The sequence below is a fragment of the Fringilla coelebs genome, assembly GCF_963513975.1.
Source record: "Fringilla coelebs genome assembly, chromosome: 10".
NCBI lineage: Eukaryota > Metazoa > Chordata > Aves > Passeriformes > Fringillidae > Fringilla > Fringilla coelebs.
This window is the reverse complement of record NC_140036.1, coordinates 4,949,707-4,972,730: the sequence shown is the minus strand read 5'-3', so window position 1 is coordinate 4,972,730 and position 23,024 is coordinate 4,949,707. Positions and strand designations below refer to the sequence as shown.

At 50.1% G+C, this 23,024-nt stretch overlaps 2 protein-coding genes across 2 annotated transcripts; one reads left to right on the top strand and one right to left on the bottom strand.

Annotated features, from left to right (window-relative positions):
- Positions 1 to 1,254: 1,254 nt before the first annotated feature.
- On the bottom strand, positions 1,255 to 10,639 carry TBCCD1 (TBCC domain containing 1). The gene is made up of 7 exons (XM_084212192.1): positions 10,287 to 10,639; positions 10,036 to 10,185; positions 8,216 to 8,582; positions 7,024 to 7,210; positions 5,519 to 6,016; positions 2,258 to 2,433; positions 1,255 to 1,691 (listed from the first exon to the last, which is right to left on the bottom strand). The coding sequence occupies exons 1-6, from the start codon at positions 10,626 to 10,628 to the stop codon at positions 2,304 to 2,306; spliced, it is 1,674 nt and encodes a 557-aa protein (XP_084068318.1). The 5' UTR covers positions 10,629 to 10,639; the 3' UTR covers positions 1,255 to 1,691; positions 2,258 to 2,303.
- A 309-nt stretch (positions 10,640 to 10,948) lies between these two features.
- DNAJB11 (DnaJ heat shock protein family (Hsp40) member B11) lies at positions 10,949 to 22,997 on the top strand. The gene is made up of 10 exons (XM_084212464.1): positions 10,949 to 11,089; positions 11,328 to 11,484; positions 14,529 to 14,626; positions 15,481 to 15,613; positions 16,523 to 16,665; positions 17,218 to 17,300; positions 17,795 to 17,852; positions 18,348 to 18,459; positions 18,979 to 19,138; positions 22,184 to 22,997. Exons 1-10 carry the CDS (start codon positions 11,022 to 11,024, stop codon positions 22,246 to 22,248), a joined length of 1,077 nt encoding a protein of 358 aa, XP_084068590.1. The 5' UTR covers positions 10,949 to 11,021; the 3' UTR covers positions 22,249 to 22,997.
- The last annotated feature ends 27 nt before the right edge of the window (positions 22,998 to 23,024 follow it).

Genomic DNA, 23,024 nt, shown 5'->3' with positions numbered 1-23,024 from the left:
CTGGAGCCACACCGCTCCAAATACCTCCTGACATAGAGGGGAAGAAGGATGTGTGGCCACCTCCCCACTCCCCACTCCCCACAAAGTGAGTGATTTCACACATCAAACAGTGCTCAGATTTCTGGTTGTCTCTTCAAGTGTCACAAATTCAACCCCAACTCTCAGCCCAGCACCTGAGGTTGGAGCAGAGGAGTTTTCCCTTCAGCCACACTTCGGCCCTGGGAGCGGGGAGGCCGAGGATCACTGGCTTCCACAGCCACCCCCCCGCCAGTGCATTATGAAAAACCACCTCTGCAGCTATTCAGTGCCCCAGCCCAAAGGCTTAGTGAGACAAAGGGACACGAATTTGGCACAGCAGCGCCCGAAACACGCAGCCCCTCTTTCAAATCTGTCAGGACAAGCACTCTCGCAACAGCAGCTCTGTAAATGCAGGCAGATGGGAGAGCCTGGGGCACACACAATCAGCAGCTGCTCCTCTTCCCATTTTAGGAGCCTTGAATCACCCAGAGCTGTTGCTCTCACTGAGGCCACTTGGATTGGTTTAGTTTTGAACTCCTGAAGATCACATCTCAAGCACAAGCTGGGTTCTATCAGCACATTCACAGCTCAAAGCTGTGGTCACTCTGCATATCCCTCCTTTAGAGGTTGGTTAAATACAATAAACTCATCTTAGATAAATAGAAAAAATATCATAAACTCACCTCACCTGCCTGCCCAGGAGCCAAGGGAGACCTTCAGAGGAATTCTGGGGCTGTGCACTCCAGAGCACCGTGCCTCCCCTCACTCAGCTTGGAGAGCTCTTCCCAAGGCACCACCAGCTGCTGCCTCCACTCACCCATGCAATGCCTTTGCCTATTTTCCAAGCTTATTTAAGTGCTCAGCTATGAGCACATCTCCCCAAAACACATCCCACCAGCACATGAGAATGGTGCTTATTCAAGCTGATAATCTTTATGAAAATTATGAGAGATAGGAATAGGGCTTGTATCAAAACTTTGTGCCAGGGCAGCCTTCAGCTGCATGGCTGAAGTTTACAGGAGTTTTGCTTTCAGCCTGGCAGGACTTACATTAGTTTTTTGCCCCACTTTCCCCACAAATTAGCAGTTTCTCTCTCTGACAGGTTCATATTTCATTAGGATAAAAGATGCTGTGTCCCCCTAAGACCAATTCTACAGGTAAAACCCCTTCCCCAGGACATGTGCCAGGTTCATCCAACAAATATGGTTTATTGACATTTGTCAAAACAATGCAACCATATACAAAAATTAATCTTCAAAAAGTGCTATCTTCATATTAAAAAACAAACTGTTTGATTTCATTCTTAAAAAATTTAAACATTTCTTTTTCACATTTATAAAAACAGCACCACTGGTTCGTACCATGAGGATGCAGGTGATGCCCAGGGCCTGCATCCAGTTTTGTCCCAGGAAACCTGGTGTGTTAGACACTAATAGCTGTGACAGCTCTGCAACAAGGCATACTTCATCTTCCTCTAGTGCCAGGCACCTCTAATTCACCAACAGGATGGCTACAGCACATTCCTGGGAAAGCAGCAATGCTCAGGAATCCTACAGCAGCCAGGCAGTCCCATCCACACCAGGGCTGGGTGTCACATCCAGTGGGTGCAGGTGGGATGGCACAAAGTCTTAATGAGAACTGGGCTGAGTGCATCACTGGCTGCCCCCAGAGCTCTGGAACAAAATAAAAGGAGACAATTTTACTTCTAACACCAGCAAAGAAAAAGGAATTCAAAGGCTAAATCAGAAATAAACCAATTTTCTAACAGTTTGAAACATGCCATGGCAGAAGAACACAATAAGGGCAGGTCCCCAGCTCCTAAACCACTTCTGCTTGGGAAGAGGAAGTGAGAATTATCTAAAGTCTTATTGTAAGAATTACCCAAAGTCCCACTCAACTCTCTTTAGCAAAAAGTGAGATGGGCAGACATCAATGCACAGAGTTTCTTTGAAAGAGCAGCTATTCCAATCAGTTTTATATCTCAGTATGTGCAATATGCCCATCTGCCTTACAGATGCCTCCAACAAATCAAACTCGGCAACAAGGCAGTCCTGAGGACACAAATTTCAGCTCAGAATGGGTTTTGGCAGGAAAATAAGAACTAAACCCAAATGCCAGGCTCTTGTGAGAACATTCCCTCAGATTGCTGCTTCTCCTACCTCTGCCTTGGCTGTGCACACCAACAGTTTTTTTTGGGGGGGGGCAAAGAAGAAGCAAGAGAAGGAGGCCTTTTACTCACCTCCCTTTCCTTCTGCTGCCCAGGAATGTTATCCTGGCCAGGAATGTTATCCTGCTGCCTGCTTGGAGCCTGGGGCAGGAGGGACCAGGCTGTCCAGCTGCTGCCTGTTCCCTGTCTGAACCAGCCACTCATAGAATTTGTTTTCTACCACAGTCTGGAACTGTTTCCTCTGATCCCTGAAACAGACACAGCAGCAGGGAAATATGGAAAAATCACATTTATTCACAGTATTATACTTCTACCATGTCTTCACTATCCAAACAAGCCTCCAGATGGATCAGGAAGAGCCAGGCTTGGTTCCTGAACCTTGCAGAGACAACCAGAAAAGGTTTTCACTGAGTGAACGTGATGATAACAAACCCCAAAGGCAGAACCTGGTAGAGTTGGAGAAGTCATACAACATTTCCCATCCCACCACCACAACCACCCTGCTCCAGGGCTGCCTCCACTTTCCCCTCAGAGCACAGCTGAAAAACTGTCTGAAAAGGGAGAAGACTATGATTAGCAATGTGTGTTTAAGGACACAAAATTCTGTTCTGACAGCACCAGAGAGGATGGAGATCAGGGGAAAAATGCACCTCTAAACACACCTCACATCATTCCTGTTGCTCATTATGAACTTCTGAGGTGTTTTTGGCAAGCCTAACAGGGTGGGCCACTCAGCTCAGGCTAACTGGCACTGGTCAGATGCCCAAAAGCATCTCCAGAACAGCATCCCAGCCCTCTGGGATCAGCTCACATCTGGAATTTGTTAAGCCAAAGGTGGCACAGGAGTTGAGTAGCTCCTGATGGACTTTTTCAAGGAGTTAACACAATTCATCTCTGAACAGCAATGAAACATGAACATTTTTCAGTAGTCTGGAGATTTTATGTAGGTTTACTTTGAACCCATTCCTAATTTGATGTGCTGACCCCATTCTGTACTGGGAAAAGCAGAAAACCAGCTCCAGAGGAGACCACAAAGGTGATCAGAGGGATGGAGCACCCCTCCTCTAAGGAAAGGCTGGGAGATTTGCAATTGTTCAGCCTGGAGAAGAGAAGCTTCAGGGTGAAATCACTGTGGCCTTCCAGTGCCTGAAGGACCTACAAGAAACATGGACTGAGACTCTTTCCAAGAGGCTGAAGTGACAGCACAAGGGGAGGTGGCTTCCCACTGCCAGAGGGCAGGGTCAGGTGGGATACTGGGAAGAAATCCTTCCCTGTGAGGGTGCTGAGGCTCTGGCACAGGGTGCCCAGAGCAGCTGTGGCTGCCCCTGGATCCCTGGAAGTGTCCAAGGCCAGGCTGGACAGGGCTTGGAGCAGTCTGGGACAGTGGGAGCTGTCCCTGCCCATGGCAGGGGGTGGAATGTGGTTGGGTTTTTAAGGTCCCTTCCAATTCAGGCCATTCTATTCAGTTTTGTCCCACTCACCCTCAGACTGGCTCCATGTATCCACACCCTTTTTTCAAGTTAAGGCTGCTGTCTGTATGTTCTCTTCCATTTGAGCCATTCCCCACAAAGCAGGGTTTTGGAACACAAACTAACCCAAATTCCTCCCCAGTGAACACAAAGGCAGCCACTTCTTTCTTCCCTTGTGGATTTATCTTCTCCAAGAGCTTTTTCTCTACCTTGATCTGCTACTGACCCTGAAAGACTTTCTGTCTGATACGCTCAGAAAAATGAATAAACAGGATTTTATGCTTTTGCAAGTTGTTCCTCAAGCTGTCTTCTTGGTCCTGTCTTACGGGGGTTTTACTTTCAGCCTGGCAGGATTTACATTCTTTTTTTGCCCCACTTTCCTCAATCAGACAACTTCAACTTCTTGAAAGATGTCTTCTTATTTCTAACACTCTCTTTCACCTCCCCGCTTGAGCACAGCGGCTTTTTTCTTTCTACAAGCCTGATATCCTGTTTGCTCTAAGCTTCCTACTTGTCTCCCTTCTTGTTTCCCTGCCTGCAGGAGACAACAGACATTTTCCACTGTCAGCTGCCCAGTTTCTTTTCAACAAGCTTTTAAACTTGCCAGAGTTTCCCCCCTTTTATGGAATAAGCAGCAAGCTCTTGCCTCCTGTGCCTGCAGCAGATGATGGCAAATCTAAGCACATCATCCCTATTTCCTCACATTTCTTTCACAGGAAGGTTCTGACAGGCCCAACTCCTTCCCAAAACTGTGCAGGGAAGCAGCAGCCTGGGAAGAACAACAGATATTTGAAATGGGGCTTCATTCCCATTCTGTGCTTGCCAAGGAAGCTGGGCAGAGGATTCAATGTGATCTGCTCCAGAGGAATTTAAAAGTTACTGCCCAAAGGTGATCTGCTGCAATGATGCACGTGCACATTCCCAGCTCACCTCAGCAAGGGCTGGGACAGCCATTGACAGCTTCAATCCCAAGGGGAAGGCTGGGCAGCTCAGGGTGCACACCCAGCCCTGGCCCAATCCACTGCCAGGGTGGATCCCTCACCTCAGCAGCATCTGGGAATGGTTTTCCTGGAGTCTCACAAGCTGGGAAAAGGCAGCCATTTGTGGGAAATGAGAAAGCATCTCCTCAGGAGCAGTGTGGGTGAGGGAAGGGACTGTCCCCCTTCACTCCACTTGGTGAGACTCCACCTGCAGAGCTGCCTTCAGCTCTGGGATACCCAGCACAACACAGATGTGCTGCTGCTGGAATCCAGAGGAGGCCATGGAGCTGTTCCAGGGGCTGGAGCCAGGCTGGGAGAGCTGGGGGTGTTCACCTGGAGAAGAGAAGGCTCCAGGGAGACATCACAGCTCCTTCCAGCGCCTAAAGGGGCTCCAGACGAGCTGGAGAGGGACTTTGGACAAGGGACTGGAGTGACAGGACATAGGGAAATGGGTTCCTACTGCCAGAGGGCAGATTTAGATCAGATATTGGGAAGAAATTCTTCCCTGTGAGGATGCTGAGGTCCTGGAACAGGTTGCCCAGAGAAGCTGTGGCTGCCCCATCCCTGGACTGTTCAAGGCCAGGTTGGACAGGGCTTGGAGCAACCTGGGATAGTGGAAGGTGTGCCACAGCAGGGGGTGCAACAGGATGAGCTTTAAGGTCCCTTCCAACCCAAGGCATTTTGGGATTCTACAACTCTGAGCTATGCCTGTGAGCATCAGTCTTCCCACATCACCATGCAGAATCCCAGGATTGCTAATTAGGAACACTCTAGGACTGCAAGACTCACACAACCCAAGCCACCCTCCAGGGATTTCTGTGGAACCCCATCAAACAACCCTCTGTCCACCTGGCTGAGCTCTGCCCTTTCTGGGGGACACTCACCTGGTCAGCCCTGCCTCCTTCACCATGCGCTGCCACACCTGCACCTTCTGCTCCCGCTGCCTCAGCACCTCCTGGTACTCCTGGGGAAGCCCCCCTGGGGTCTCTGTGGTGTCTCCTTCCATCTCAAAGGGAATCACAAAGGTGTAGAAGTCTGAGGGGGGCAGGAGGCGGAAGACGCTGGTGTCACCGCTGTCCCTGCACACCAGCATGGGGCTGTCCCAGTAGTTTGGCAGGGTGGCCAAGCCCACCTGAGCCATGTGGTCTTCCAGCATGGGATAATGGGTGTGGAAAGGGGCAAAGCTGACTGCCTGGTTCCCCGAGAGGATGAGGGGCTGAGTGGGTGTGAGGGTGTGGAAAGTACAGCCCTTGGTGGATGAAAGGGACAGGCGATGGCAAACAGCGATGACCTTGACGTTGTCACAGCTCTGGACGTGGACTGACATCTCCACAGGGCCCAGGACAAAGGTGCTATTCCTGCACTTCTCGATGGTCACTGATCTGCCAAGGAAATACAGCACCATCAGGGCAGGAAGGAACCTCCTCCATCCAGTCCAAGGCAGGGTCACTGTCACAGATATGTTTTATGAAAAATCTTTTTGCCGGGATTTTTTCTCCTGAGAAGCTGAGAAGCCTCAGAGGAAAAGAAAAACAACAATTATCTGCTGCTGTGGAATGCAACAGGTGCATCTTTGATTGGTCCATGTGGTTGTTTTTAATTAATGGCCAATCAAAGTCCAGCTGTCTCAGACCCTCTGATCAGTCACATGATTTTATCATCATTCCTTTCCTTTGCTAGCCTTCTGATGAAATCCTTTTCTCTCCAATCTTTTACCGTAGTTTTAATATATAATTTTCTTTTAATATATCATAAAATAATAAATCAGCCTTCTGAAACATAGAGTCAAGATTCTCATCCCTTCCCTCCTCCTGGGACCCCTGTGAACACCAGCACAGGGTCACCTGCAGCAGGTGACACAGGAACGTGTCCAGGTGGGTTTGGAATGTCTCCAGAGAGGGAGACTCCACCTCTTCCCTGGGCACCTGCAATGGAAGGAAGTTCTTCCTCATGCTGAGGTGAAACTTGCTGTGGTTTAGTTTATGGTCTTTGCTCCCTATCCTGTCACTGGCACCGCTGAGCAAAGCCTGGCACCACCTGGAGATCTCTGTATGGATTGATGGGATCCCACCTCAGTCTGGTCTTCTCCAGACTAACCAGGCCCAGCTCCCTCAGCCTTTCCTTATCAGGGAGATGCTCCATTCCCTTCATCATCTCCATACCACCCCCTGGACCCTCCCAGGAGCTCCTTGCCCCTCCTGAGGAACCCAGACCTGAACACAGCAGCCCAGCTGTGCCTCACAGGGCTGAGCAGAGGGGCAGGATCCCTCCCTCCCTACTGAGAACGCTCCTCCTAACATCCCCCAGGATCCCATGGGGCTCCTGGCCCCCAGGACACACTCATGGTCAGCCAGGAGTCCAGCTGTGTCCCAGGAGAAGCCAAACTCACCGCAGAGGGGACAGCAGGTAGATGAAGGACTCGCTGCAGCGATGGATTCTGACGTGAGCCCCCACCAGAGTGTCTGAGCTCTTGGCCAGGGTCTGCCTGTACACCTGGCTCATGATCACCAGGGGGGACACCTCTGGCACCACCCGGGCACTGCAGCAGATCCTGGCTCTCCTGGTTGTTCCTTCCACTGCAAAACAAAGCCCACAGAAGTTCTGGGTGCAGCAATCCCTCAGGAAAATAACCAGCCCCAAAGTGCAAGGATGGTACATCCCACAGCAGCCACACCATCCCTGATGCCTCCTGGGCAGGTCAGCAGCACGAGGCACCAGAAATTTCAGAAACTGAGAGACACTGAAGGATCAAAACCACTTCAAGATTACTTAGGAGCACTCAAAGCCTCCCACAAGCTCCAGAATCTCCAGTTCCACAAGCTTATTGCTGAACACAAGACTCAGCTTAGCAGGAAGATCCTGAAGGTGAGTTTTAAACAGGAATTGTGTGTTTTAAAAAGGGAAATGCTCCCTCTAGGACACAATCCTTAAGCCTTTCCCCATCCTCCCTGCTCCTCTTGGGATCCTGCAGTCAGGGAAACAAAACATTGAGTTAAATTCCTTATCCTAAGGGGGAAAGTACCTTGGCTCCACTGCCATGTCCCTGAAGGAGAGGGGCTGGACTGGAGACAAGGAAACCTAGACCAGGTCCCACCCCACTGCCAGATCCCTGGTCAGCAACAAGAGCTGCATTCCCATTTCTGTTTTTTTTTTTTCCTTAAAATTTTATTAATACTATTTATCTAGATTTTTTCCCTGTATTTCTAAATTTATTTCTGTATTTCCAATTATTTTTATTTCTAATTTTTGATTTCTCTATACTTTTGTAATTCTATTTCTTTCTACATATTTTTATTTAATATATTTATACCTTTATAATATTTGTTATATTTATATATTTTATTATATTTATTTGTGTATATTTATTTCTAATTTATTTCTGTACACTTCTGCTTTTGTTTTTCCATACTCATACTTGCCGTATTTCTGTATATGTCTATATATTTCTATTTTGCTCATATATTTCCATTCCCCCAATGGACATTCCAATGTCTCCCCACATCCCAATGTCCCTCCCCACATCCCAAGGTCCCTCCCCATTTCTGTCTATCTAAGAACACCTTCCCAGCAGTTCTGCCCACCTTGGTGCGCCCACGCGAGCTTCTTGCCAGCCTTGAGGCAGACGGTTATTCCCAAGGGATTGGCAGTGAGGGAGGAACGCAGCCAGCTCTCCAGCTTGGGCAGGGAGAAGGTTCTGGAGCCCTTGGAATACCCATTGTGGCCCTGGCAGGGCTGCCTGAGGGCCAGCTCGTGCAGGGGCCGGACAGTGCCCGAATTGCTGACGGTGCCCTCCAGCAGGAAGCTGAGGGCACACACGGCCTCAAAGGACACCAGGCTGCTGCAGCTGGAATGGGAAGAGGCTGAGAGCTGCTCTGGCTCCAGCAGCAGCTCCAAGATATCCAAGAGGTGGCTCTGCACAAAGTCAAGGTGCTCCTGGTCGTTCCAATTCTGCAGGGGCGGGAAAACACACGAGGGAGTGAGTTCGCCAAGATGAGAAGCTGCATGGACATCGTGTGTACAAATCCTTGCTTAGAATGCTTAGAATCCTTCTAGAAGAAGGAAACCCAGTCAGGCACAGTGCTCATTTCTGCTGCTCTGCTCTCACAAAGCTGGAAAGACACTTCCCCCCCAAAAACTCAAAATAAAGCATTTCATTCCAACTCAAGTACCAAGTACTCATTCCAGTTCTGGAGGGGCAGGAAAACACATGAGGGGGTGAGTTCTCCAAGCTGAGAAGCTCCATGGACATCATATATAGAAATCCTTGCTTAGAATCCTTCTAGAAGAAGGAAACCCAGTCAGGCACAGTGCTCATTCCTGCTGCTCTGCTCTCACAAGGCTGGATAGACACTTCCCCCCAAAAACTCAAAATAAAGCATTTCATTCCAACTCAAGTACCAAGTATTTCCTTCTAAAGAGCAGCACCAGGCTCTTCTACAGTCCTCCACAAACCCAGGCCACTGCTGCTGGCATTCAAAGGGAGGACACAAATCACTAACTGACACTCAAGGTCTTGGAGCTGCTCCAATGGAAAATCCCTGCAGCCAGGATTCAGTGCCAGGATAAAAAGCAGAGGGTCATTTCTCCAATAAACCAAACCCTCTGAAAGAATCCTCATTTCAAATTCTAAAGGGCTGCAGCCCAAAAAAAGCAGGATACTGCAATTCAGGCAGAAATTCATAAAGCTGAGCTTTGCTGAGGGAACACAAGGCTGTGGTTGCACCTTGTCCTCACCACTTTTGTTCAACATTTCAGGATAAAGTTATCCAGCTCCTATTTTTAATCACTCCATCTTGCCCCAAGCTACATTTCACCAGCTCATCCCACTCACAGCAGCACATCTGAGCTAGAATTCCAGAGGCTGGCATGGCCTTACACAGGGTTGCAAATTGTGATGCATTCTCCCACACAGAGCTGCCCACAGGACACATCCAACTCACTCCTTCCTAAATACCTGGCAGTATTTTAAAAGGAAACAGCATTTCCATGTGGTTGATCTAAGGCTGAACAACCAACTCCCCTCTCAGAAACAGAATGTGATGCCCTGGAATCCAAAATTTCTCACTGGATCATGGGAAAGGCACTATGAGCATGAGGAGAGCTCCCTGCTTGCCTAACAAAAAGGCTTCTCAAAAGGAGACTCACCAAGACTCTCAGGGAATATTCAGTCAGCTTTGGACCCCAGGAAAGTCTCACGGAAAACTTTAAAGAATCTTTTAATAAATTGTAGAGATCACAACAACTTCACTTCGTTAACGATGGAACAGGAGTTCTGCAGCTGGAGCTTTGCTCACAGGTGAAACCCTCCCGGGAACAAACCAGCCCCTTCCCCAGCCCGCTCAGGGCGGTTCCCCAGAGCGGAGAGGCTCCTGCACACGGACAATCCCGGAGGCACGAGTACCTTATTCCCGGTGGCCGATTTTTCTGACAGGCTGGGAGACTTGGTCCTGGGGCTGGGCCACTCGTCCCCGCGCAGAGAGCGCCGCAGGGACACGTTGTGGAACTGCTGCACGTAGAGGAAGAGCAGGAACTGCAGCGTGTCCACGGAGAGCTGCAGAGCACGGGAGAGACACAGAACGGTCAGCCTGGGCCGGGCCCCCCTCCAGGCGGGCTCGGGGCTCCCCCTGCCTTAGGCCGGGCCCGGGCTCTTGCCTTGCTCCGCTGCTCCTCCAGCTCCTCGGCGGTGGCGCAGGCCGCCTCAGCCTCGGCCCAGCGCAGGCGGTGCGGCGGGGAGGGCCCGAGGAGGCCGCGGAAGAGCTCGAAGTAGAGCCAGGCGATGTCGCCGCTCAGCTGCAGCTTGGCGCAGGCGATGCGCAGCCAGCAGGGCCAGCGCAGCCGCGGGAAGCAGCCCTGGTCCGCCCGCGCGCGGGCGTAGGCGGCCGCCTTGCGCAGGTAGTGCGGCGTGAGGCGGGCGGGCGGCGGGACCGGGAGCGCTCCCACCAGGAACGGCTCCGTGCGCACCCACAGCCGCACCGGCCCCGCCGCCGCCGCCATCGCCGCCGCCACTTCCGGGTTCCGCGGCGGGCACCATAGAGACGGCCCTTCCCGCCTGCCGGGAGCCGCCGCCCATTGGCTGAGACTGCCAGCTCGGGGGCGGGAAAAAGCAATGCGCTCGCTGATTGGCTATTCGGAAGGAAGTCACCCTGGAGGGGCGGCGGGGAGTGGCCGGCGCTGTCGGCGGCGACGCTCCGGCAGGCGATTGGCCGGCGGCGGTGAAGTGTGAGCAGCCCATTGGCCGGCGTTGCGCGGCGGCGCGCTCGGATTGGGTAGCGTGGAACACCCCGCGCTCCCATTGGCTGTTGGCGGCCGCCGGGGCCGGGGCGCTGCGGAGCCGCCAGGACGCGCCGCTCCCGCCGCTCCCCCTCAGCCGGCAGGGCCGGGCCCGCCATGGCCCCCGCCTGGATCGGCCGCCTCTGCCTGCTCCTGCTCTGCCTCTGCGGGGAGGCCGCCGCGGGGTGAGTGCGCCGGGCCGCGCCCCGGATCCGCCTCAGCACCGGGCCTTCCCCCTGCTCAGGGTCGGCGGCCGCGGCGCTGCCGGGACCCCGCTCCCTTCCCCTCATCGCTCTCCTCTCTCCCGTTTCCCCTCGCTCCTCTCCCTTCCCGGCTCCTTCCATCCCCTCTCTCTCCCATCCCCGTTCTCCTTCACCCTCTCCCCGTTCCCCTTCCCTCACCTTCTCTCTCCCCCCACGGCAGGAGAGACTTCTACAAGATCCTGGGGGTGTCCCGCGGCGCCTCCATCAAGGACATCAAGAAGGCCTATCGCAAACTGGCGCTGCAGCTCCATCCCGACAGGAACCCCGACGACCCCCGGGCGCAGGAGAAGTTCCAGGACCTGGGCGCTGCCTACGAGGTGAGGGAATGTCCCTAGGGGAGCCGGGAATGTCCTCCCCGGGCTGGGAAGGCTGGGATGGAGCTCGGAGTAAAACAGGCTGGAGCTTGGCCATTGAGACTTGTGAGGATTCATCCTGGAGCGTTCAGGGGATGGGAAAGGAGGTTTGTAGGGAATTAAAGGCTCTTCCTAAGATGCAGCTGGGATCCATCCTTCTCCTGTTACCATGTGAAATTCCATCCTCCCCCTGTTAATATATTGAATTCCATCCTACATCTTTTACTATCACAGAATCCCAGGATGGTTTAGGTTGGAAGGGGACTTAAAGATGATCTCATTCCGTACCTTCACCATGGGCAGAGACACCTTCCACATCAAATTCCCTCCCTTCCTTCTCCTTCTCATCAATTTCCATCCTCTTCCTATTACTACACCAAATTCCATCCTGCCCCTGTTAATACATCCAGTTCCAGATACTCTCCCAAATGAAAAACAGAGACCCAGAGCCTACCAAGTTGCCTTATAAGGGACACCCAATTCTGGTTCCATTTCACCCAAAACAACCAAATCAACTCACTGTGTCCCGCAGCCAATTCAGCAGAAGGATTTCCAAGCTGTCCTGGCTAAACACAGATAAAGACCTTGCAAGGAAGGGCAGGTTGCTTTCCATCCTCCCCCCTATTACTACACCAGGTTCCATCCTGCCCCTGTTAATACATCCAGTTCCAGATACTCTCCCAAATAAATAACAAAGATCCACAGCCTACCAGGTTGCTTGGAGAGCTGCTCCTGCCAGAGGACAGTCCAACACCTCTCAGCCAGGAGGAAGCCAAGGCACCAGCTTGAAGTTCTTTGGAATTTATTCCCAGTTTCTTAAGGGAGGAGTGGACATGCAGCAGCTCCAAGTGTGTGTAGGGCTTGGCTGGGATTAGTCTGAGCTGATGGGAAGTGAAAGGTGCTGGCCTTGGGTTTGGAGGATGTTAAGTGAGAAAAGTAATTGTGGGTCACAGCAGGATTCCTGTTATTCCATGATGGTGTTGTGGCATGCAAATGACCCCCCACACTAATAGCACAGTGCATTAAATAAATCAAATACAGATTATTGTATTGCCCAAAGGTGTGAAGGCAAAGCCTGCTTTCCTTGGCTGTACATACATAGTGATGGAATGTTTCCTCCATCTTTTCTGTCCTTTTTGTCCTCCTTCTGTCACTGTTGGATTCCATCTGCTCCTGCTCCCCCCTGTGCAGGAAGATGATGCTGAAAAATTCCATTAGCAGAAATTCCTAGCAGTGACTTGCTCTTTGGGTGGGAGCCTGGGGTCCTTTGGGAAAAACCCAGCTGCAGAGAAAAGGGTTTGTAGCCTGGCTCCTGCTTCCATCCCTGGTGCTCCTCAGATATGCAAATATTCCTCAAAAGAGGAAGTGAGAGAACCAGCTGGCATTTATTTCTCTGTGTTGAGACAGAAAACTCTTCACTTTTGTTTTCTCTGAAAGCTGGGACCCCTCTTTAGTTCAGACTTAAATAAACTGGCTTTATTATCACAGGGAAAATGAATATAAAGACATTTTTTTGTGGAAAAAAGTAATCCCCTGTCATTTGCAGCACTTCAGGATTGATGCACATGGAACTGTGAGGTTGGTGCTGCTTCTGTGAGCTGGGATCTTGTTGGCACTTCCTGCTGGCAAATGATTTCTCTGCCTCTTCCTTGAGCTCCAGCTGGTTTAAGTGTTTGCCAGCAGCTGAGATTATTCTTTCTATTTAAAAGCTGAGTGAAAAATGTTTGTGAAATCAAATCAGAAATCCAGTATTCATGTGTGTGAGGTTTGGAGGAAGCTTTTGTTGCCCTTCCTGCCAGGTCTTTATCTGTGTTTAGCCAGGACAGCTTGGAAATCCTTCTGCTGAGGTAGCTGTGGGACACAGTGAGTTGATTTTTGGGCAGATTGGAACCAGAATTGGGTGTCCCTTATAAAGCAGAATTTTCCTTACCATAAAGCCTCTGTTAACAGCACTGCTGCTCAGGGGCTGGGTAGCTGATTATGGCAAAGCTTTCCCAAAAAATTGAGGTGAAAGTAGGTTAATGAACCTGCTCAGTGTCTTCATTTTCACAGGCTCGGTGATTCCAGCCTGGATCTGCTTGCTCTGAATTCAGCTCTTTGAACCAGGAAAGAGACTGATGCCAGGAGAGGGAGTAAACTCTTCTCCAAAGAGTCATGAATCTCAGGATGGGTTTGGGAGGAGTTTCCATGGGAATCTCAAGTGGCAAAGGGACAACTGGGTGAAAGTAGTCACCTACTGGGTGAAATCACTGCTAATTTTCCCTTGTTGCTAGCATTTATCAATGGTTATAATTCCACAGAATCTAAGCATGGTTTGAGTTTGGAGGCCTTAAAGCCCATCCAGTCCCACCCCCTGCCATGGGCAGGGACACCTTCCACTATCCCAGGTTGCTCCAAGCCCCATCCAACCTGGCCCTGGACCCTTCCAGGGATGGGGCAGCCACAGCTTCTCCAAACACCCAAATTCAGCTGGTTTTCATCTTTTAGCTGCTTCTCCACCTGTTGAGTTGCTTCTCCATCTGTTCCCACTCCTCTACAGCCTTCTGAAAGCCAACCTGCCAACTCTGGCTTTTCCAAAAATGATCAATGAGGGAGGAAGGGCAAGGAAGACTAAATGTGACCTGAGACTTCTAGATCTCTGAGGCAGGAAAGAGCAAAGATCAAAACTTAGGAAATAAAATCAATGCTTAAAAGTCATGGCTGAGGCACAGGGATGGTGGTATGTGATTGTTTCATGTTGTCTCAGCATGTCCTACTTTGTAGGATTTAAGTTATTCCTTCAGATTCTTCTCTTAATATTTAAGATAAACTCAATGTTTATGTTTTCCAGGCTGCTCCTGCTTTTTTAATGAACAAAATATGCTTGTTATGGGCTTAACTTTTGCAGACAGCACAGCAAGCAGGGCTCCTGTAGAGTCCCCATGAAAAGTGCTGGGAGCCCTCAGAGCCTTGTCCAACACCTCCCCTCAGCTCCAGATGAGCCTTTCCTCCATCCCTGCCTTTTCCAGGTGCTGTCAGATGAGGAGAAGAGGAAGCAGTACGATGCCTATGGAGAGGAGGGCCTGAAGGATGGGCACCAGAGCTCCCACGGAGACATCTTCTCCCAGTAAGGAGTTTTAACCCCTTTGGAATGTCTTGCAGCTGCTGCTCTGATTCTGGGATGCTCAAGCACCCTTTTGCTGGGGTTTTTACCTGGCCCAGGGTCTCTGATGTGCAAGTTGAGAATTTGAAGAAATACATTTACAGTGGGTAAATCCCACATGCAATTTCCAGTTTTGATGTGCCCCACTCCTTGCTGCAAGCAGGATCCAGTAGAGACTTCCCACGTGGGTACCTTTGGGCACTGTGGGTGATTTTTCAGGTGCAGCACCTGCTTCAAACACCTGGAAACTTTCTCAGGTTTAACTTGTTGTTACACACCACTTTGGGGACACTTTTCCTTCTGCAAAGCAATGCTGTGGTTATTTGCACAGCCCCTGTAGTATTTGGAGCATTAAAAACCAAAGGCACTTGCACATTGCTTGGACAGAACCTGATTTTCTGCCCCTTTGGATAAATTTCCTAAAATAATTCCAGAAGTTGCTCAGCTCCTGTAATCCTGGGTGAGGACTTGCACTTCTGCTCTGCTCTGCTCTGCTCTGCTCTGCTCTGAGGGACAATATGCAGAATTTTCCTCATCCCTCTTGTCCTCAAACTACTGAAAACCAACCTGCTAGCAGTGACTTGCAGTGCTGCTCAGAGTTTACACCTTTTGGTGGTGGCAGCTGAGCAGCAGTGCAGTGTGGAGAGGTCAGATTTTGTTTTCCTTAGTGCAGAAGACTTTAGTTGTGTTCTGCAGGAACAAGAAGAGGTTCCTGGGTTTACTCTGGAACTTTAGAACTGCAAGGAGGCTGCTTTTTAGTGGAGTAGAAGCATTTGCCTAGAATCCCTTCCTGAGTTAACCAGTGTGCTTAACTCCAGTTTCTTTGGGGACTTTGGATTCATGTTTGGAGGAAGCCCTCGGCAGCAAGACAGGAATATTCCCCGGGGAAGTGACATCATCGTGGACCTGGAGGTCACACTGGAGGAGGTGTATTCAGGAAACTTTGTAGAAGTAAGTTTACATGTCTCAGTGTTTCTTGTGTTCCCAGGTTTGAGGTGCCTAACCAGAGCTCAGAATATCTTCTCCCAAAAATTAGAGCTGAAACAGATGCTCCTTTTCTGTGCCTGGCAGTGGAGGATGTTGTGGTGCTGTTTCCTGTAGGTTAATGAAAAAACCACACATTTATTCATCTTTTGCATTGGCAGTGTCTCCATTAGGTGTGATAATACTGATTTGTTGGCTGTCAGTCAGCAGCTCAACTTGATTAGTGCAGCAGCCCAGTTGGAAGAGGTGTAAATTGTCCCTCTGCAGAATTTAGGAATATTTCAGGGGCTGTTGATAAGCTTCAAATTCACTTTGCAATTCTTGTAAAACCACATTGAGGATTTTTCAGTCTCCTTCTATGGCCTAACATGTCACTGCAAGTTTTCAGATTATATAACTGAGAAGAGTATGTGGAATATTATTATCTTCTTTCAAGCAAGCTCCATCTCTGGTTCTGACAATCCCTCCTGTCTGCACGTTGGCTTTCCATTGGTTGATTTTGTGTTGTGGCTGTTGGGGGAACTCCAGATAATTTCCCCATTGTGTGGGACAAGGGAGTGTCATGACCAAAGTGTGGGATGTTCCATCCTAGTGTTATCTTTACTGTGTGGAAAGAGAATGGCAATAGTGATGTCAGAGAGAGCTTTTTTGGTGTTTCACATGTGATCACAAGGTGAAAGCCTGTCATTGTTTTGCCAAGGCCACATTTGGAGCTATTGTGGCAGCACCACACAACATGTCCCTGCCCGTGGCACAAGGCTGGAATTAGGTGATCTTTAAGGTCCCTTCCAAGCCAAACCATTCTCTGTTCAGAGAAATCCAGATCCTTATAGAGACCCAGGAACACTGACATCAGCCTCTCCCTCTTCCCTGCAGGTTGTCAGGAACAAGCCAGTGGCAAGACAGGCACCTGGCAAACGGAAATGCAACTGCAGGCAGGAGATGAGAACCACCCAGCTGGGCCCTGGGCGCTTCCAGATGACTCAGGAAGTTGTTTGTGATGAGTGTCCCAACGTCAAGTGAGTTCGGTGCTCGTTTCTGCTTCACAGAATCCTGAATTCCGTGATTTTATGGAGGTGTATTCCAAAACCCACCGCTAGGTGGGGGAACGCGCCTGTGTTCCCAGGAAGAGCTGGGGCCTTCGGGAAGGTTTAACACCGGCTTCTCATTTCCCGGGAGCCACTCTAGATTCTTACATCTGTTGGATGTAAAGCTCCCCAGTTTCCTCTTCCAGCCTTTTATTCCTTGCACAAAGTTCCACAGCTAGATCTGAACGGGAAGCAGTCAGCTGGGAGCAGCTGGATATGGAATGCCATGCTGAAATGGAATGCCATCACACCCCCTGATGCTGACTGTGTATTTGGGAGCTTTCAACTTCACCTTCTCTACTCCCTGAGTCTCAGCTCACCAGAAAGGCAGCTCTGACTCTCTTGGTTTAGATGTGAGCAAGGACAGCATGTGTGAGCTTATGGGGGTGCTCTCCTTACCCCAGGGACACAAAAGTTGAGATGAAGTTGAAATAAATAAATAAAGTTGCAAACTGAGTGCTGGGTTGCTCTTCCCGTTTTCAGGCTGGTGAATGAGGAGCGGACGCTGGAAGTGGAGATAGAGCCAGGGGTGAGGGATGGCATGGAGTATCCCTTCATTGGGGAAGGTGAGTGTGTGCTCAGCTCTGAGCTGCTCCTCCTCCATGGTTCTCTGGCACTGGCAGTGCCCAAGCCCCTGCGTGTGGTTGGAAGTGCTGTGTTCTCTGCATGTGCTGAGTTCCAGGAGCATGTTCCCAAGTCTGGATAACACAGTTCCACTCCATTAGCTGGGAGTGGGGACAACACCTGAGCAGGAGCATCTGTTCCAGGCTTGAGCCTTTAAAGGGATCCCCTCTGCCCTTCAGTGACTAAAGGGCATCATTAACATGCAGACAGGTCTTTTAGAAAAGCAGAGGTGTCACCTTGCTGAGGCAGCACTCAGAAAGCCCTAAGCTCTTTAGGAGATGTTTAAGCAGAATTTTGGTAATCTAGAGATCAATTAGTTGTTTGTTTTTTTTTTTTTTCCCTTTCACTTGTGAGCTGCAAGTCTGTAATATCCTGCTTGTCTCTCCACCCATTCCTGACAATTTCCTTTAAACAAATCTTTTCTTTCTCCCCCCAGGTGAGCCCCACGTGGATGGGGAGCCAGGAGATTTGCGCTTCCGAATAAAAGTTCTTAAGTAAGTCTCTGGCCTAGTTAGGCTCTTGCTTGACCAGATGGAGCTTGTCCTTCAGCAGGGCAGGTGCAGGTCTGGCACTCAGGGCTGGGCAGGATGCTCAGCCCTCGTGGTGCTGCAGGAGCTGGACTTTATGATGTTAAAAGTGAAATTATCAAAGTATCTTAATTTTTTTGGCTTGAATTCACCGTGTGTGATTCAGAATAAATATCTGCTTTTCCCTAACACACAATCTCATTATTGTAAGGAAATGCACTACTAAGAAAATTGCTGTGTGAGTCAGGACTTCTTGCCACACCTCACCACTCAGTGCCCTAGAAATAGAAAAGGCATTTATCAGTGCATATCTTACACAGGAAAATGAAGCTAAATTTGATTCATTCCTCACTTCCCCTCCTATTTTTGATTTCTCCAACCTCCCAAACTGAAGGAAAGAAGCTCAAGGACCTGTTTCCCCTCTGGGGAAGGATTAAAGTTCAATGGCTTTTATTTCCACAGGCACCCAGTGTTTGAAAGGAGAGGAGATGACTTGTACACAAATGTGACGATCTCGCTGGTCGAGGCACTGACAGGCTTTGAGATGGATATTGCCCACTTGGATGGGCACAAGGTGAGGCCCAGGGTGTTGTGTGCATCCCAAATTCCCCTGCAGCTCTGTGCTGAGGGTTGGCTTGCTCAGGGTCTGGTTATCCACAGTATTCCCTCTCTTGGAGCATTCCAGGCCAATGGAGTGTCTATGAGGGGTGCCCAGTGTGTGCCTCACTTCCAGGCTGTCCCAGCAGAGGGTGGTGTTAGTTCTGGCATGTGTCCAGTGAAACAGCCTGGACCCGTGGGATATCACTGGTTTTGGCAAGGAATCAATGCCAGTTGGAGCTTTCCAGTGGGTTGGAAAGAGTGTTGGAGTATTGGGGTGCACACACAGATCATGGGCTGCCCAGGGAGGGGGTGGAGTCCCCATCCCTGGATGTGTTCAAAGAACATCAGGATGTGGCCCTCGGTGCTCTGTTCTGGTTGACAAGGTCAGAATCAGTCATGGCTTGGACTCTGTGATCTTGGAAGTCTTTCCCAACCTCAGTGATCCTGGGATGCTGTAACACCACTCATGTTCTAACTTTCCTTTTCTCTCCAGGTTCACATTGTGCGGGATAAAACCACAAAACCCGGCGCCAAGCTGTGGAAGAAGGGGGAAGGTCTTCCAAACTTTGATAACAACAACATCAAAGGCTCCCTAATAATCACCTTCGACGTGGAGTTCCCCAAGGAGCAGCTGACGCCGGAGCAGCGGGAAGGTGCGTGCCCAGAGCCCTCAGCCTGAACCTGGCACAGCTCCTCCAGGGCTGGAGCAGTCAGGAGGGGCTGTCCTGTCCCTGTGCCCCTTGTCCAACATAACACAGTTGGCTGATGGCCTGTGATGAACTCCCACTTCCCTTGGAAGCGAGGGAGCTTGGCTGCTGAGGTTGGGATATGCTGCTGCTGGAATGCAGCTCTTGGCAAGTTTGCAGGTGCTTTGTTTTGGTGTTGCCCATCTGTCTGACCCCACAGCCTTGCTGGGCTCAGCCTCTGTCTGCTTTGCCTCGGCTGGAATGGGATCACAAAGGGTTTTCCAGCCCCTGCTGCTACTTTCTTGGAGGCAAGACTTGTGGAAATCTCTCTGCTGCCGAGGGTAAGGAATGTGTTAGGAGAAGGGTTGTTCCTTCCCACAGCTCCTTCCAGCCTACTCCCTCTAGGACAGATCTGCTGCTCAGCTTCAAATTGAAACCTGATGAGCCATGTAGGAATCCTGAAATTGCCAGGAGGGTAAATCCTTAAATCCTATACTCCTAGCAGGGAGTTCTTTGCTCCAGCAGCCTCTGTGGTTCTTCTGCTCCACATCAGAGTAGGAATCAAGGGCCTCATCCTCTGCCACGGGACAAAGATATGCCTGGCATGGACTAGTGCAGCTCTTCAGGAAATCCCCAGAACTTCTTCCAGGGCTTCTTCTGAAGTGGATTGACTTCTTTTAGTGGATTTCCTGGACTCCTCAAGTTTATAGTGGGAAGCCAAGCACTGGTTGGGTTTTATTCCACTGGCTTGGACACACTGTGCCAGCTGCCCTGTGCAGTCCAGCTGGTGACTGCAGCTCCAGATGTCCTGAGATTCTTCCTGCAGCTCTTTGGGCTGGGAGGTCTGTACCTCTGGGCTGGGCTTAGAGTGATCCTGCTTCGTGGTTTCATCCCTGTGCTTTCCCTCTTGTTCTAAGAATGTTGTACAGGGCACAATGGTCTCATCACTGTGGAGTCTCAGTCCAGGCTCTGCTGCCCTTCCAGAAGCTTCATCAGGCAACAGCAGCTCTGAAACACATGTGAGGTTATTCCAGCTGTTGCTCTTGGCAGTTTAGAGGACACTGGGCAAGGAGCAGTGACAGAAGCCTCCATATTTTTGATGGAATTGCTCACACACCTCTACAGATATTGGGGAACAGTGAGAGGATGGCACTGGCATGGGTGTGTTCAGTCACAGGGCCTTGGGTGTTTCTCTCCCTCCCAAAGCAATTACACATTTCCCAGGGGAAGGTGACTGGGTAGGCAGTCAGATGCCTTTCTGTGTGCTGGGTATCTCCAAACATTCATGATATCAGGAGTTTTATGAGGGAATAGGTCTATCGCTGTGTGTGGCAGCAGCTCAGTGTACACATTCAAAGGAAAACTGTGGGTTTCAGAATTCAAAACATCCCTTTTTTCCTTATTGTTGGCAGTGGTCCTCATCTCTTATCTCCTAACCACATATCCAGCTCCTGGGGCTGTCAGAAGATACTCTGGCTCCAAGAGCACCACCCTCAGCTTTGGAGTCACAGAAATAATATCCCTTCTTTCCTGCAGTGGGACTTGATCACTGCTGATCAGACCTTCCTCTCCCTCTGTGCTGTAACCTGTCACTTCTTGGAATCAGCAACATTTCAAAGGAAAAAGTGCCTGAAGTAGCACCAATTGTTAGGATTCCTGGTTGGAATTCCTGATTTAGCTTTGGGTACACATTGAAATATCCTGTGCACTACTGGGGGTGTTCTGCCAGAGGCGTGGGAGCTGCTGGGAAATGAGGTGTGGGATGGTGCTAATCCCAGTTTTTTCAGGATTACACCTTTCTCCAGCTACAGCCTTCCTTTCTAAGAACCAGACATCCAGGAGCCACATCCTCTCACCCACCAGCTGGAAAGTGACTTGGAGGTTCCTCTGGATGCAGGAGAGGAAGTGAATTTGCCTCAGAGAATGACCTGTTTCTAATAATGAGCAGCTCCTGGACATGTGTTCACTTTGTCCTGGTGTTCCTGAAAAACGTTCAGGAATCTCTGGCCATCAGGCAAGGCACATGAGAAGGCACATGCCTAGCAGAGAGACATCCTGCTTCCAGTTACTACTTCCAGGGCAGTTTTTCAGTTTTTTAACACAGCTACTATAACCCTTATGCATCCCATCACTGGTTTTCAAGGACAGTAGAATGTGTAGCCAAAAAGGTCTAAGGATAGACAAGCAGGACAAGGGTTGCAGGGAGACAAACTGGTTTTTAGCAGGATTTCCTGAAGGATTTGCATTCCTGATAGTTGGAATTTTCTTCTGTACAAGTAAATTGGTTGGTTTCATTACTGATAGTCAATCTAAACCTCCCCTGGAGCAACTTGAGGCCATTTCCTCTCATCCTGTCCCTTGTTCCCCTGAGCAGAGTCTGACCCCCACCTGGCTGCCTCCTCCTGTCAGGAGTTGTGCAGAGGCAGAAGGTTCCCCCTGAGCCTCCTTTTCTCCAAGCTGAGCCCCTTTCCCAGCTCCCTCAGCCACTCCTGGTGCTCTGTTCCCTTCCCTGGTCATGCTCCAGCCCTCAATGTCTTTCTTTTAGTTAATTAAAGGTTGCCCACAGTGTTGGGAGTTTCCCTCTGTTTTGAGCTCAGTGGTTTTTGAGGCTGCTCTGAGCTGTGTCCTGAGGGGTTCCAGAGCAGTGAGTGACCAGGCTGAGTTAATCAGAGGGGACTCCCTCTCTAATCTCTGGAAAAACAGTGACACATCCACCCTTGCCACTCTGCTTCCTCTGCTCCCTGTGGGCTTGCCCTTTAAGCAGCAGTGGAGACCTGCCAACCCTTCCTTGTCGTGCCGTGCCGACCCCAGGAGATGAGCTATTATTTAGGATTTAAGGGCTGACTCACTCTTTAGCCTGTTTGGTAAGAATTTGATACTGCCAGATCCTTGAACTGCCAGTTCCTTGGAGTGTTTAGTGTATGGGATTTCAGGAATGGGGAAGAAGTGCTGGAAAAGTCATCCTGACATCTTTGCCGTGCTCGGCGTGTGACGCTCTCCCTTCCCTTGCAGGTCTCAAGCAGCTGTTGAAGCAAGGATCAGTGCAGAAGGTCTACAATGGACTGCAGGGATATTGATGTGTGGAAAAATTGGACTTCCCTGGAAATGCAAAGTCAGATTTGTTTGCAGTCTTTTCTCCTGCCCACTGTAGAAGGGGGAAGAGGGAGGGGGGCGATGGTTGAGGTTTAGCTCATCTTTGGTTTGTAAATTATGGAAGTGCTCAGAGTTTGGGGAAATACTTTTTCAGGACATAACTGGTGCTGCCTATCATGTTCCACGTCCTGGAACAACAGAGATTCCTTGAGCAGGAAAACATAGGTGGGGGAAAGGAGTTTTAAATTCCACACAGATTGGAATTTCTGGTTTTTAAATATATTTTGATGTGACTTTTCTTGGCCATCTCAACATATTTTCATAGCTGCTCCTGCTTTTTACGTCCTTCGTGTCAATTTCTTCCAAATTCCTGTTGCTTTGGGGTGATATTTTTAATGCCAGCCCTTCCTCCCCTTCCCCTCTGAGTCCAGAGTGAAGTATTGGTTCAGAGTCTGGTTTTGGGGCAGGAATACTGGTGCTGTTGGAAGTGGGGCTGTGTTAGGCCCCAAAATTGGTTGGGAAAAGAGTCTGTCAAGGCCTCTGTGGGCTCTCCTAACTAGCAAGTCCCAAAAATTGGTCAGAAATTTGAAGTTGCACCAGCTTAGCAAGGACTCCTTGATCATGGTGGAATTTGGGAATGGCTCCTCCTTGGTTGTCCCTCGTTGGCCCCACATGGAACCAGTCTGGAAAAGCTCCCTCCCCTCCTGCGCTCTGTCCTCCGTGAGGACGGGTGAGGCTGATGGGAATAAAGTGTTTGTTG

Coding starts and splice junctions, on each gene's coding strand:
- TBCCD1 (XM_084212192.1), bottom strand. CDS start 10,628: ATGGCGGCGGCGGCGGGGCCGGTGCGGCTGTGGGTGCGCACGGAGCCG. Junction 7,211..8,215: donor GCTCGCGTGGGCGCACCAAG/GTGGGCAGAACT, acceptor TTTGTTTTGCAG/TGGAAGGAACAACCAGGAGA. Junction 6,017..7,023: donor TACCTGCTGTCCCCTCTGCG/GTGAGTTTGGCT, acceptor TTTCCTTGGCAG/ATCAGTGACCATCGAGAAGT.
- DNAJB11 (XM_084212464.1), top strand. CDS start 11,022: ATGGCCCCCGCCTGGATCGGCCGCCTCTGCCTGCTCCTGCTCTGCCTC. Junction 11,485..14,528: donor ACCTGGGCGCTGCCTACGAG/GTGAGGGAATGT, acceptor TGCCTTTTCCAG/GTGCTGTCAGATGAGGAGAA. Junction 16,666..17,217: donor GATGAGTGTCCCAACGTCAA/GTGAGTTCGGTG, acceptor TCCCGTTTTCAG/GCTGGTGAATGAGGAGCGGA.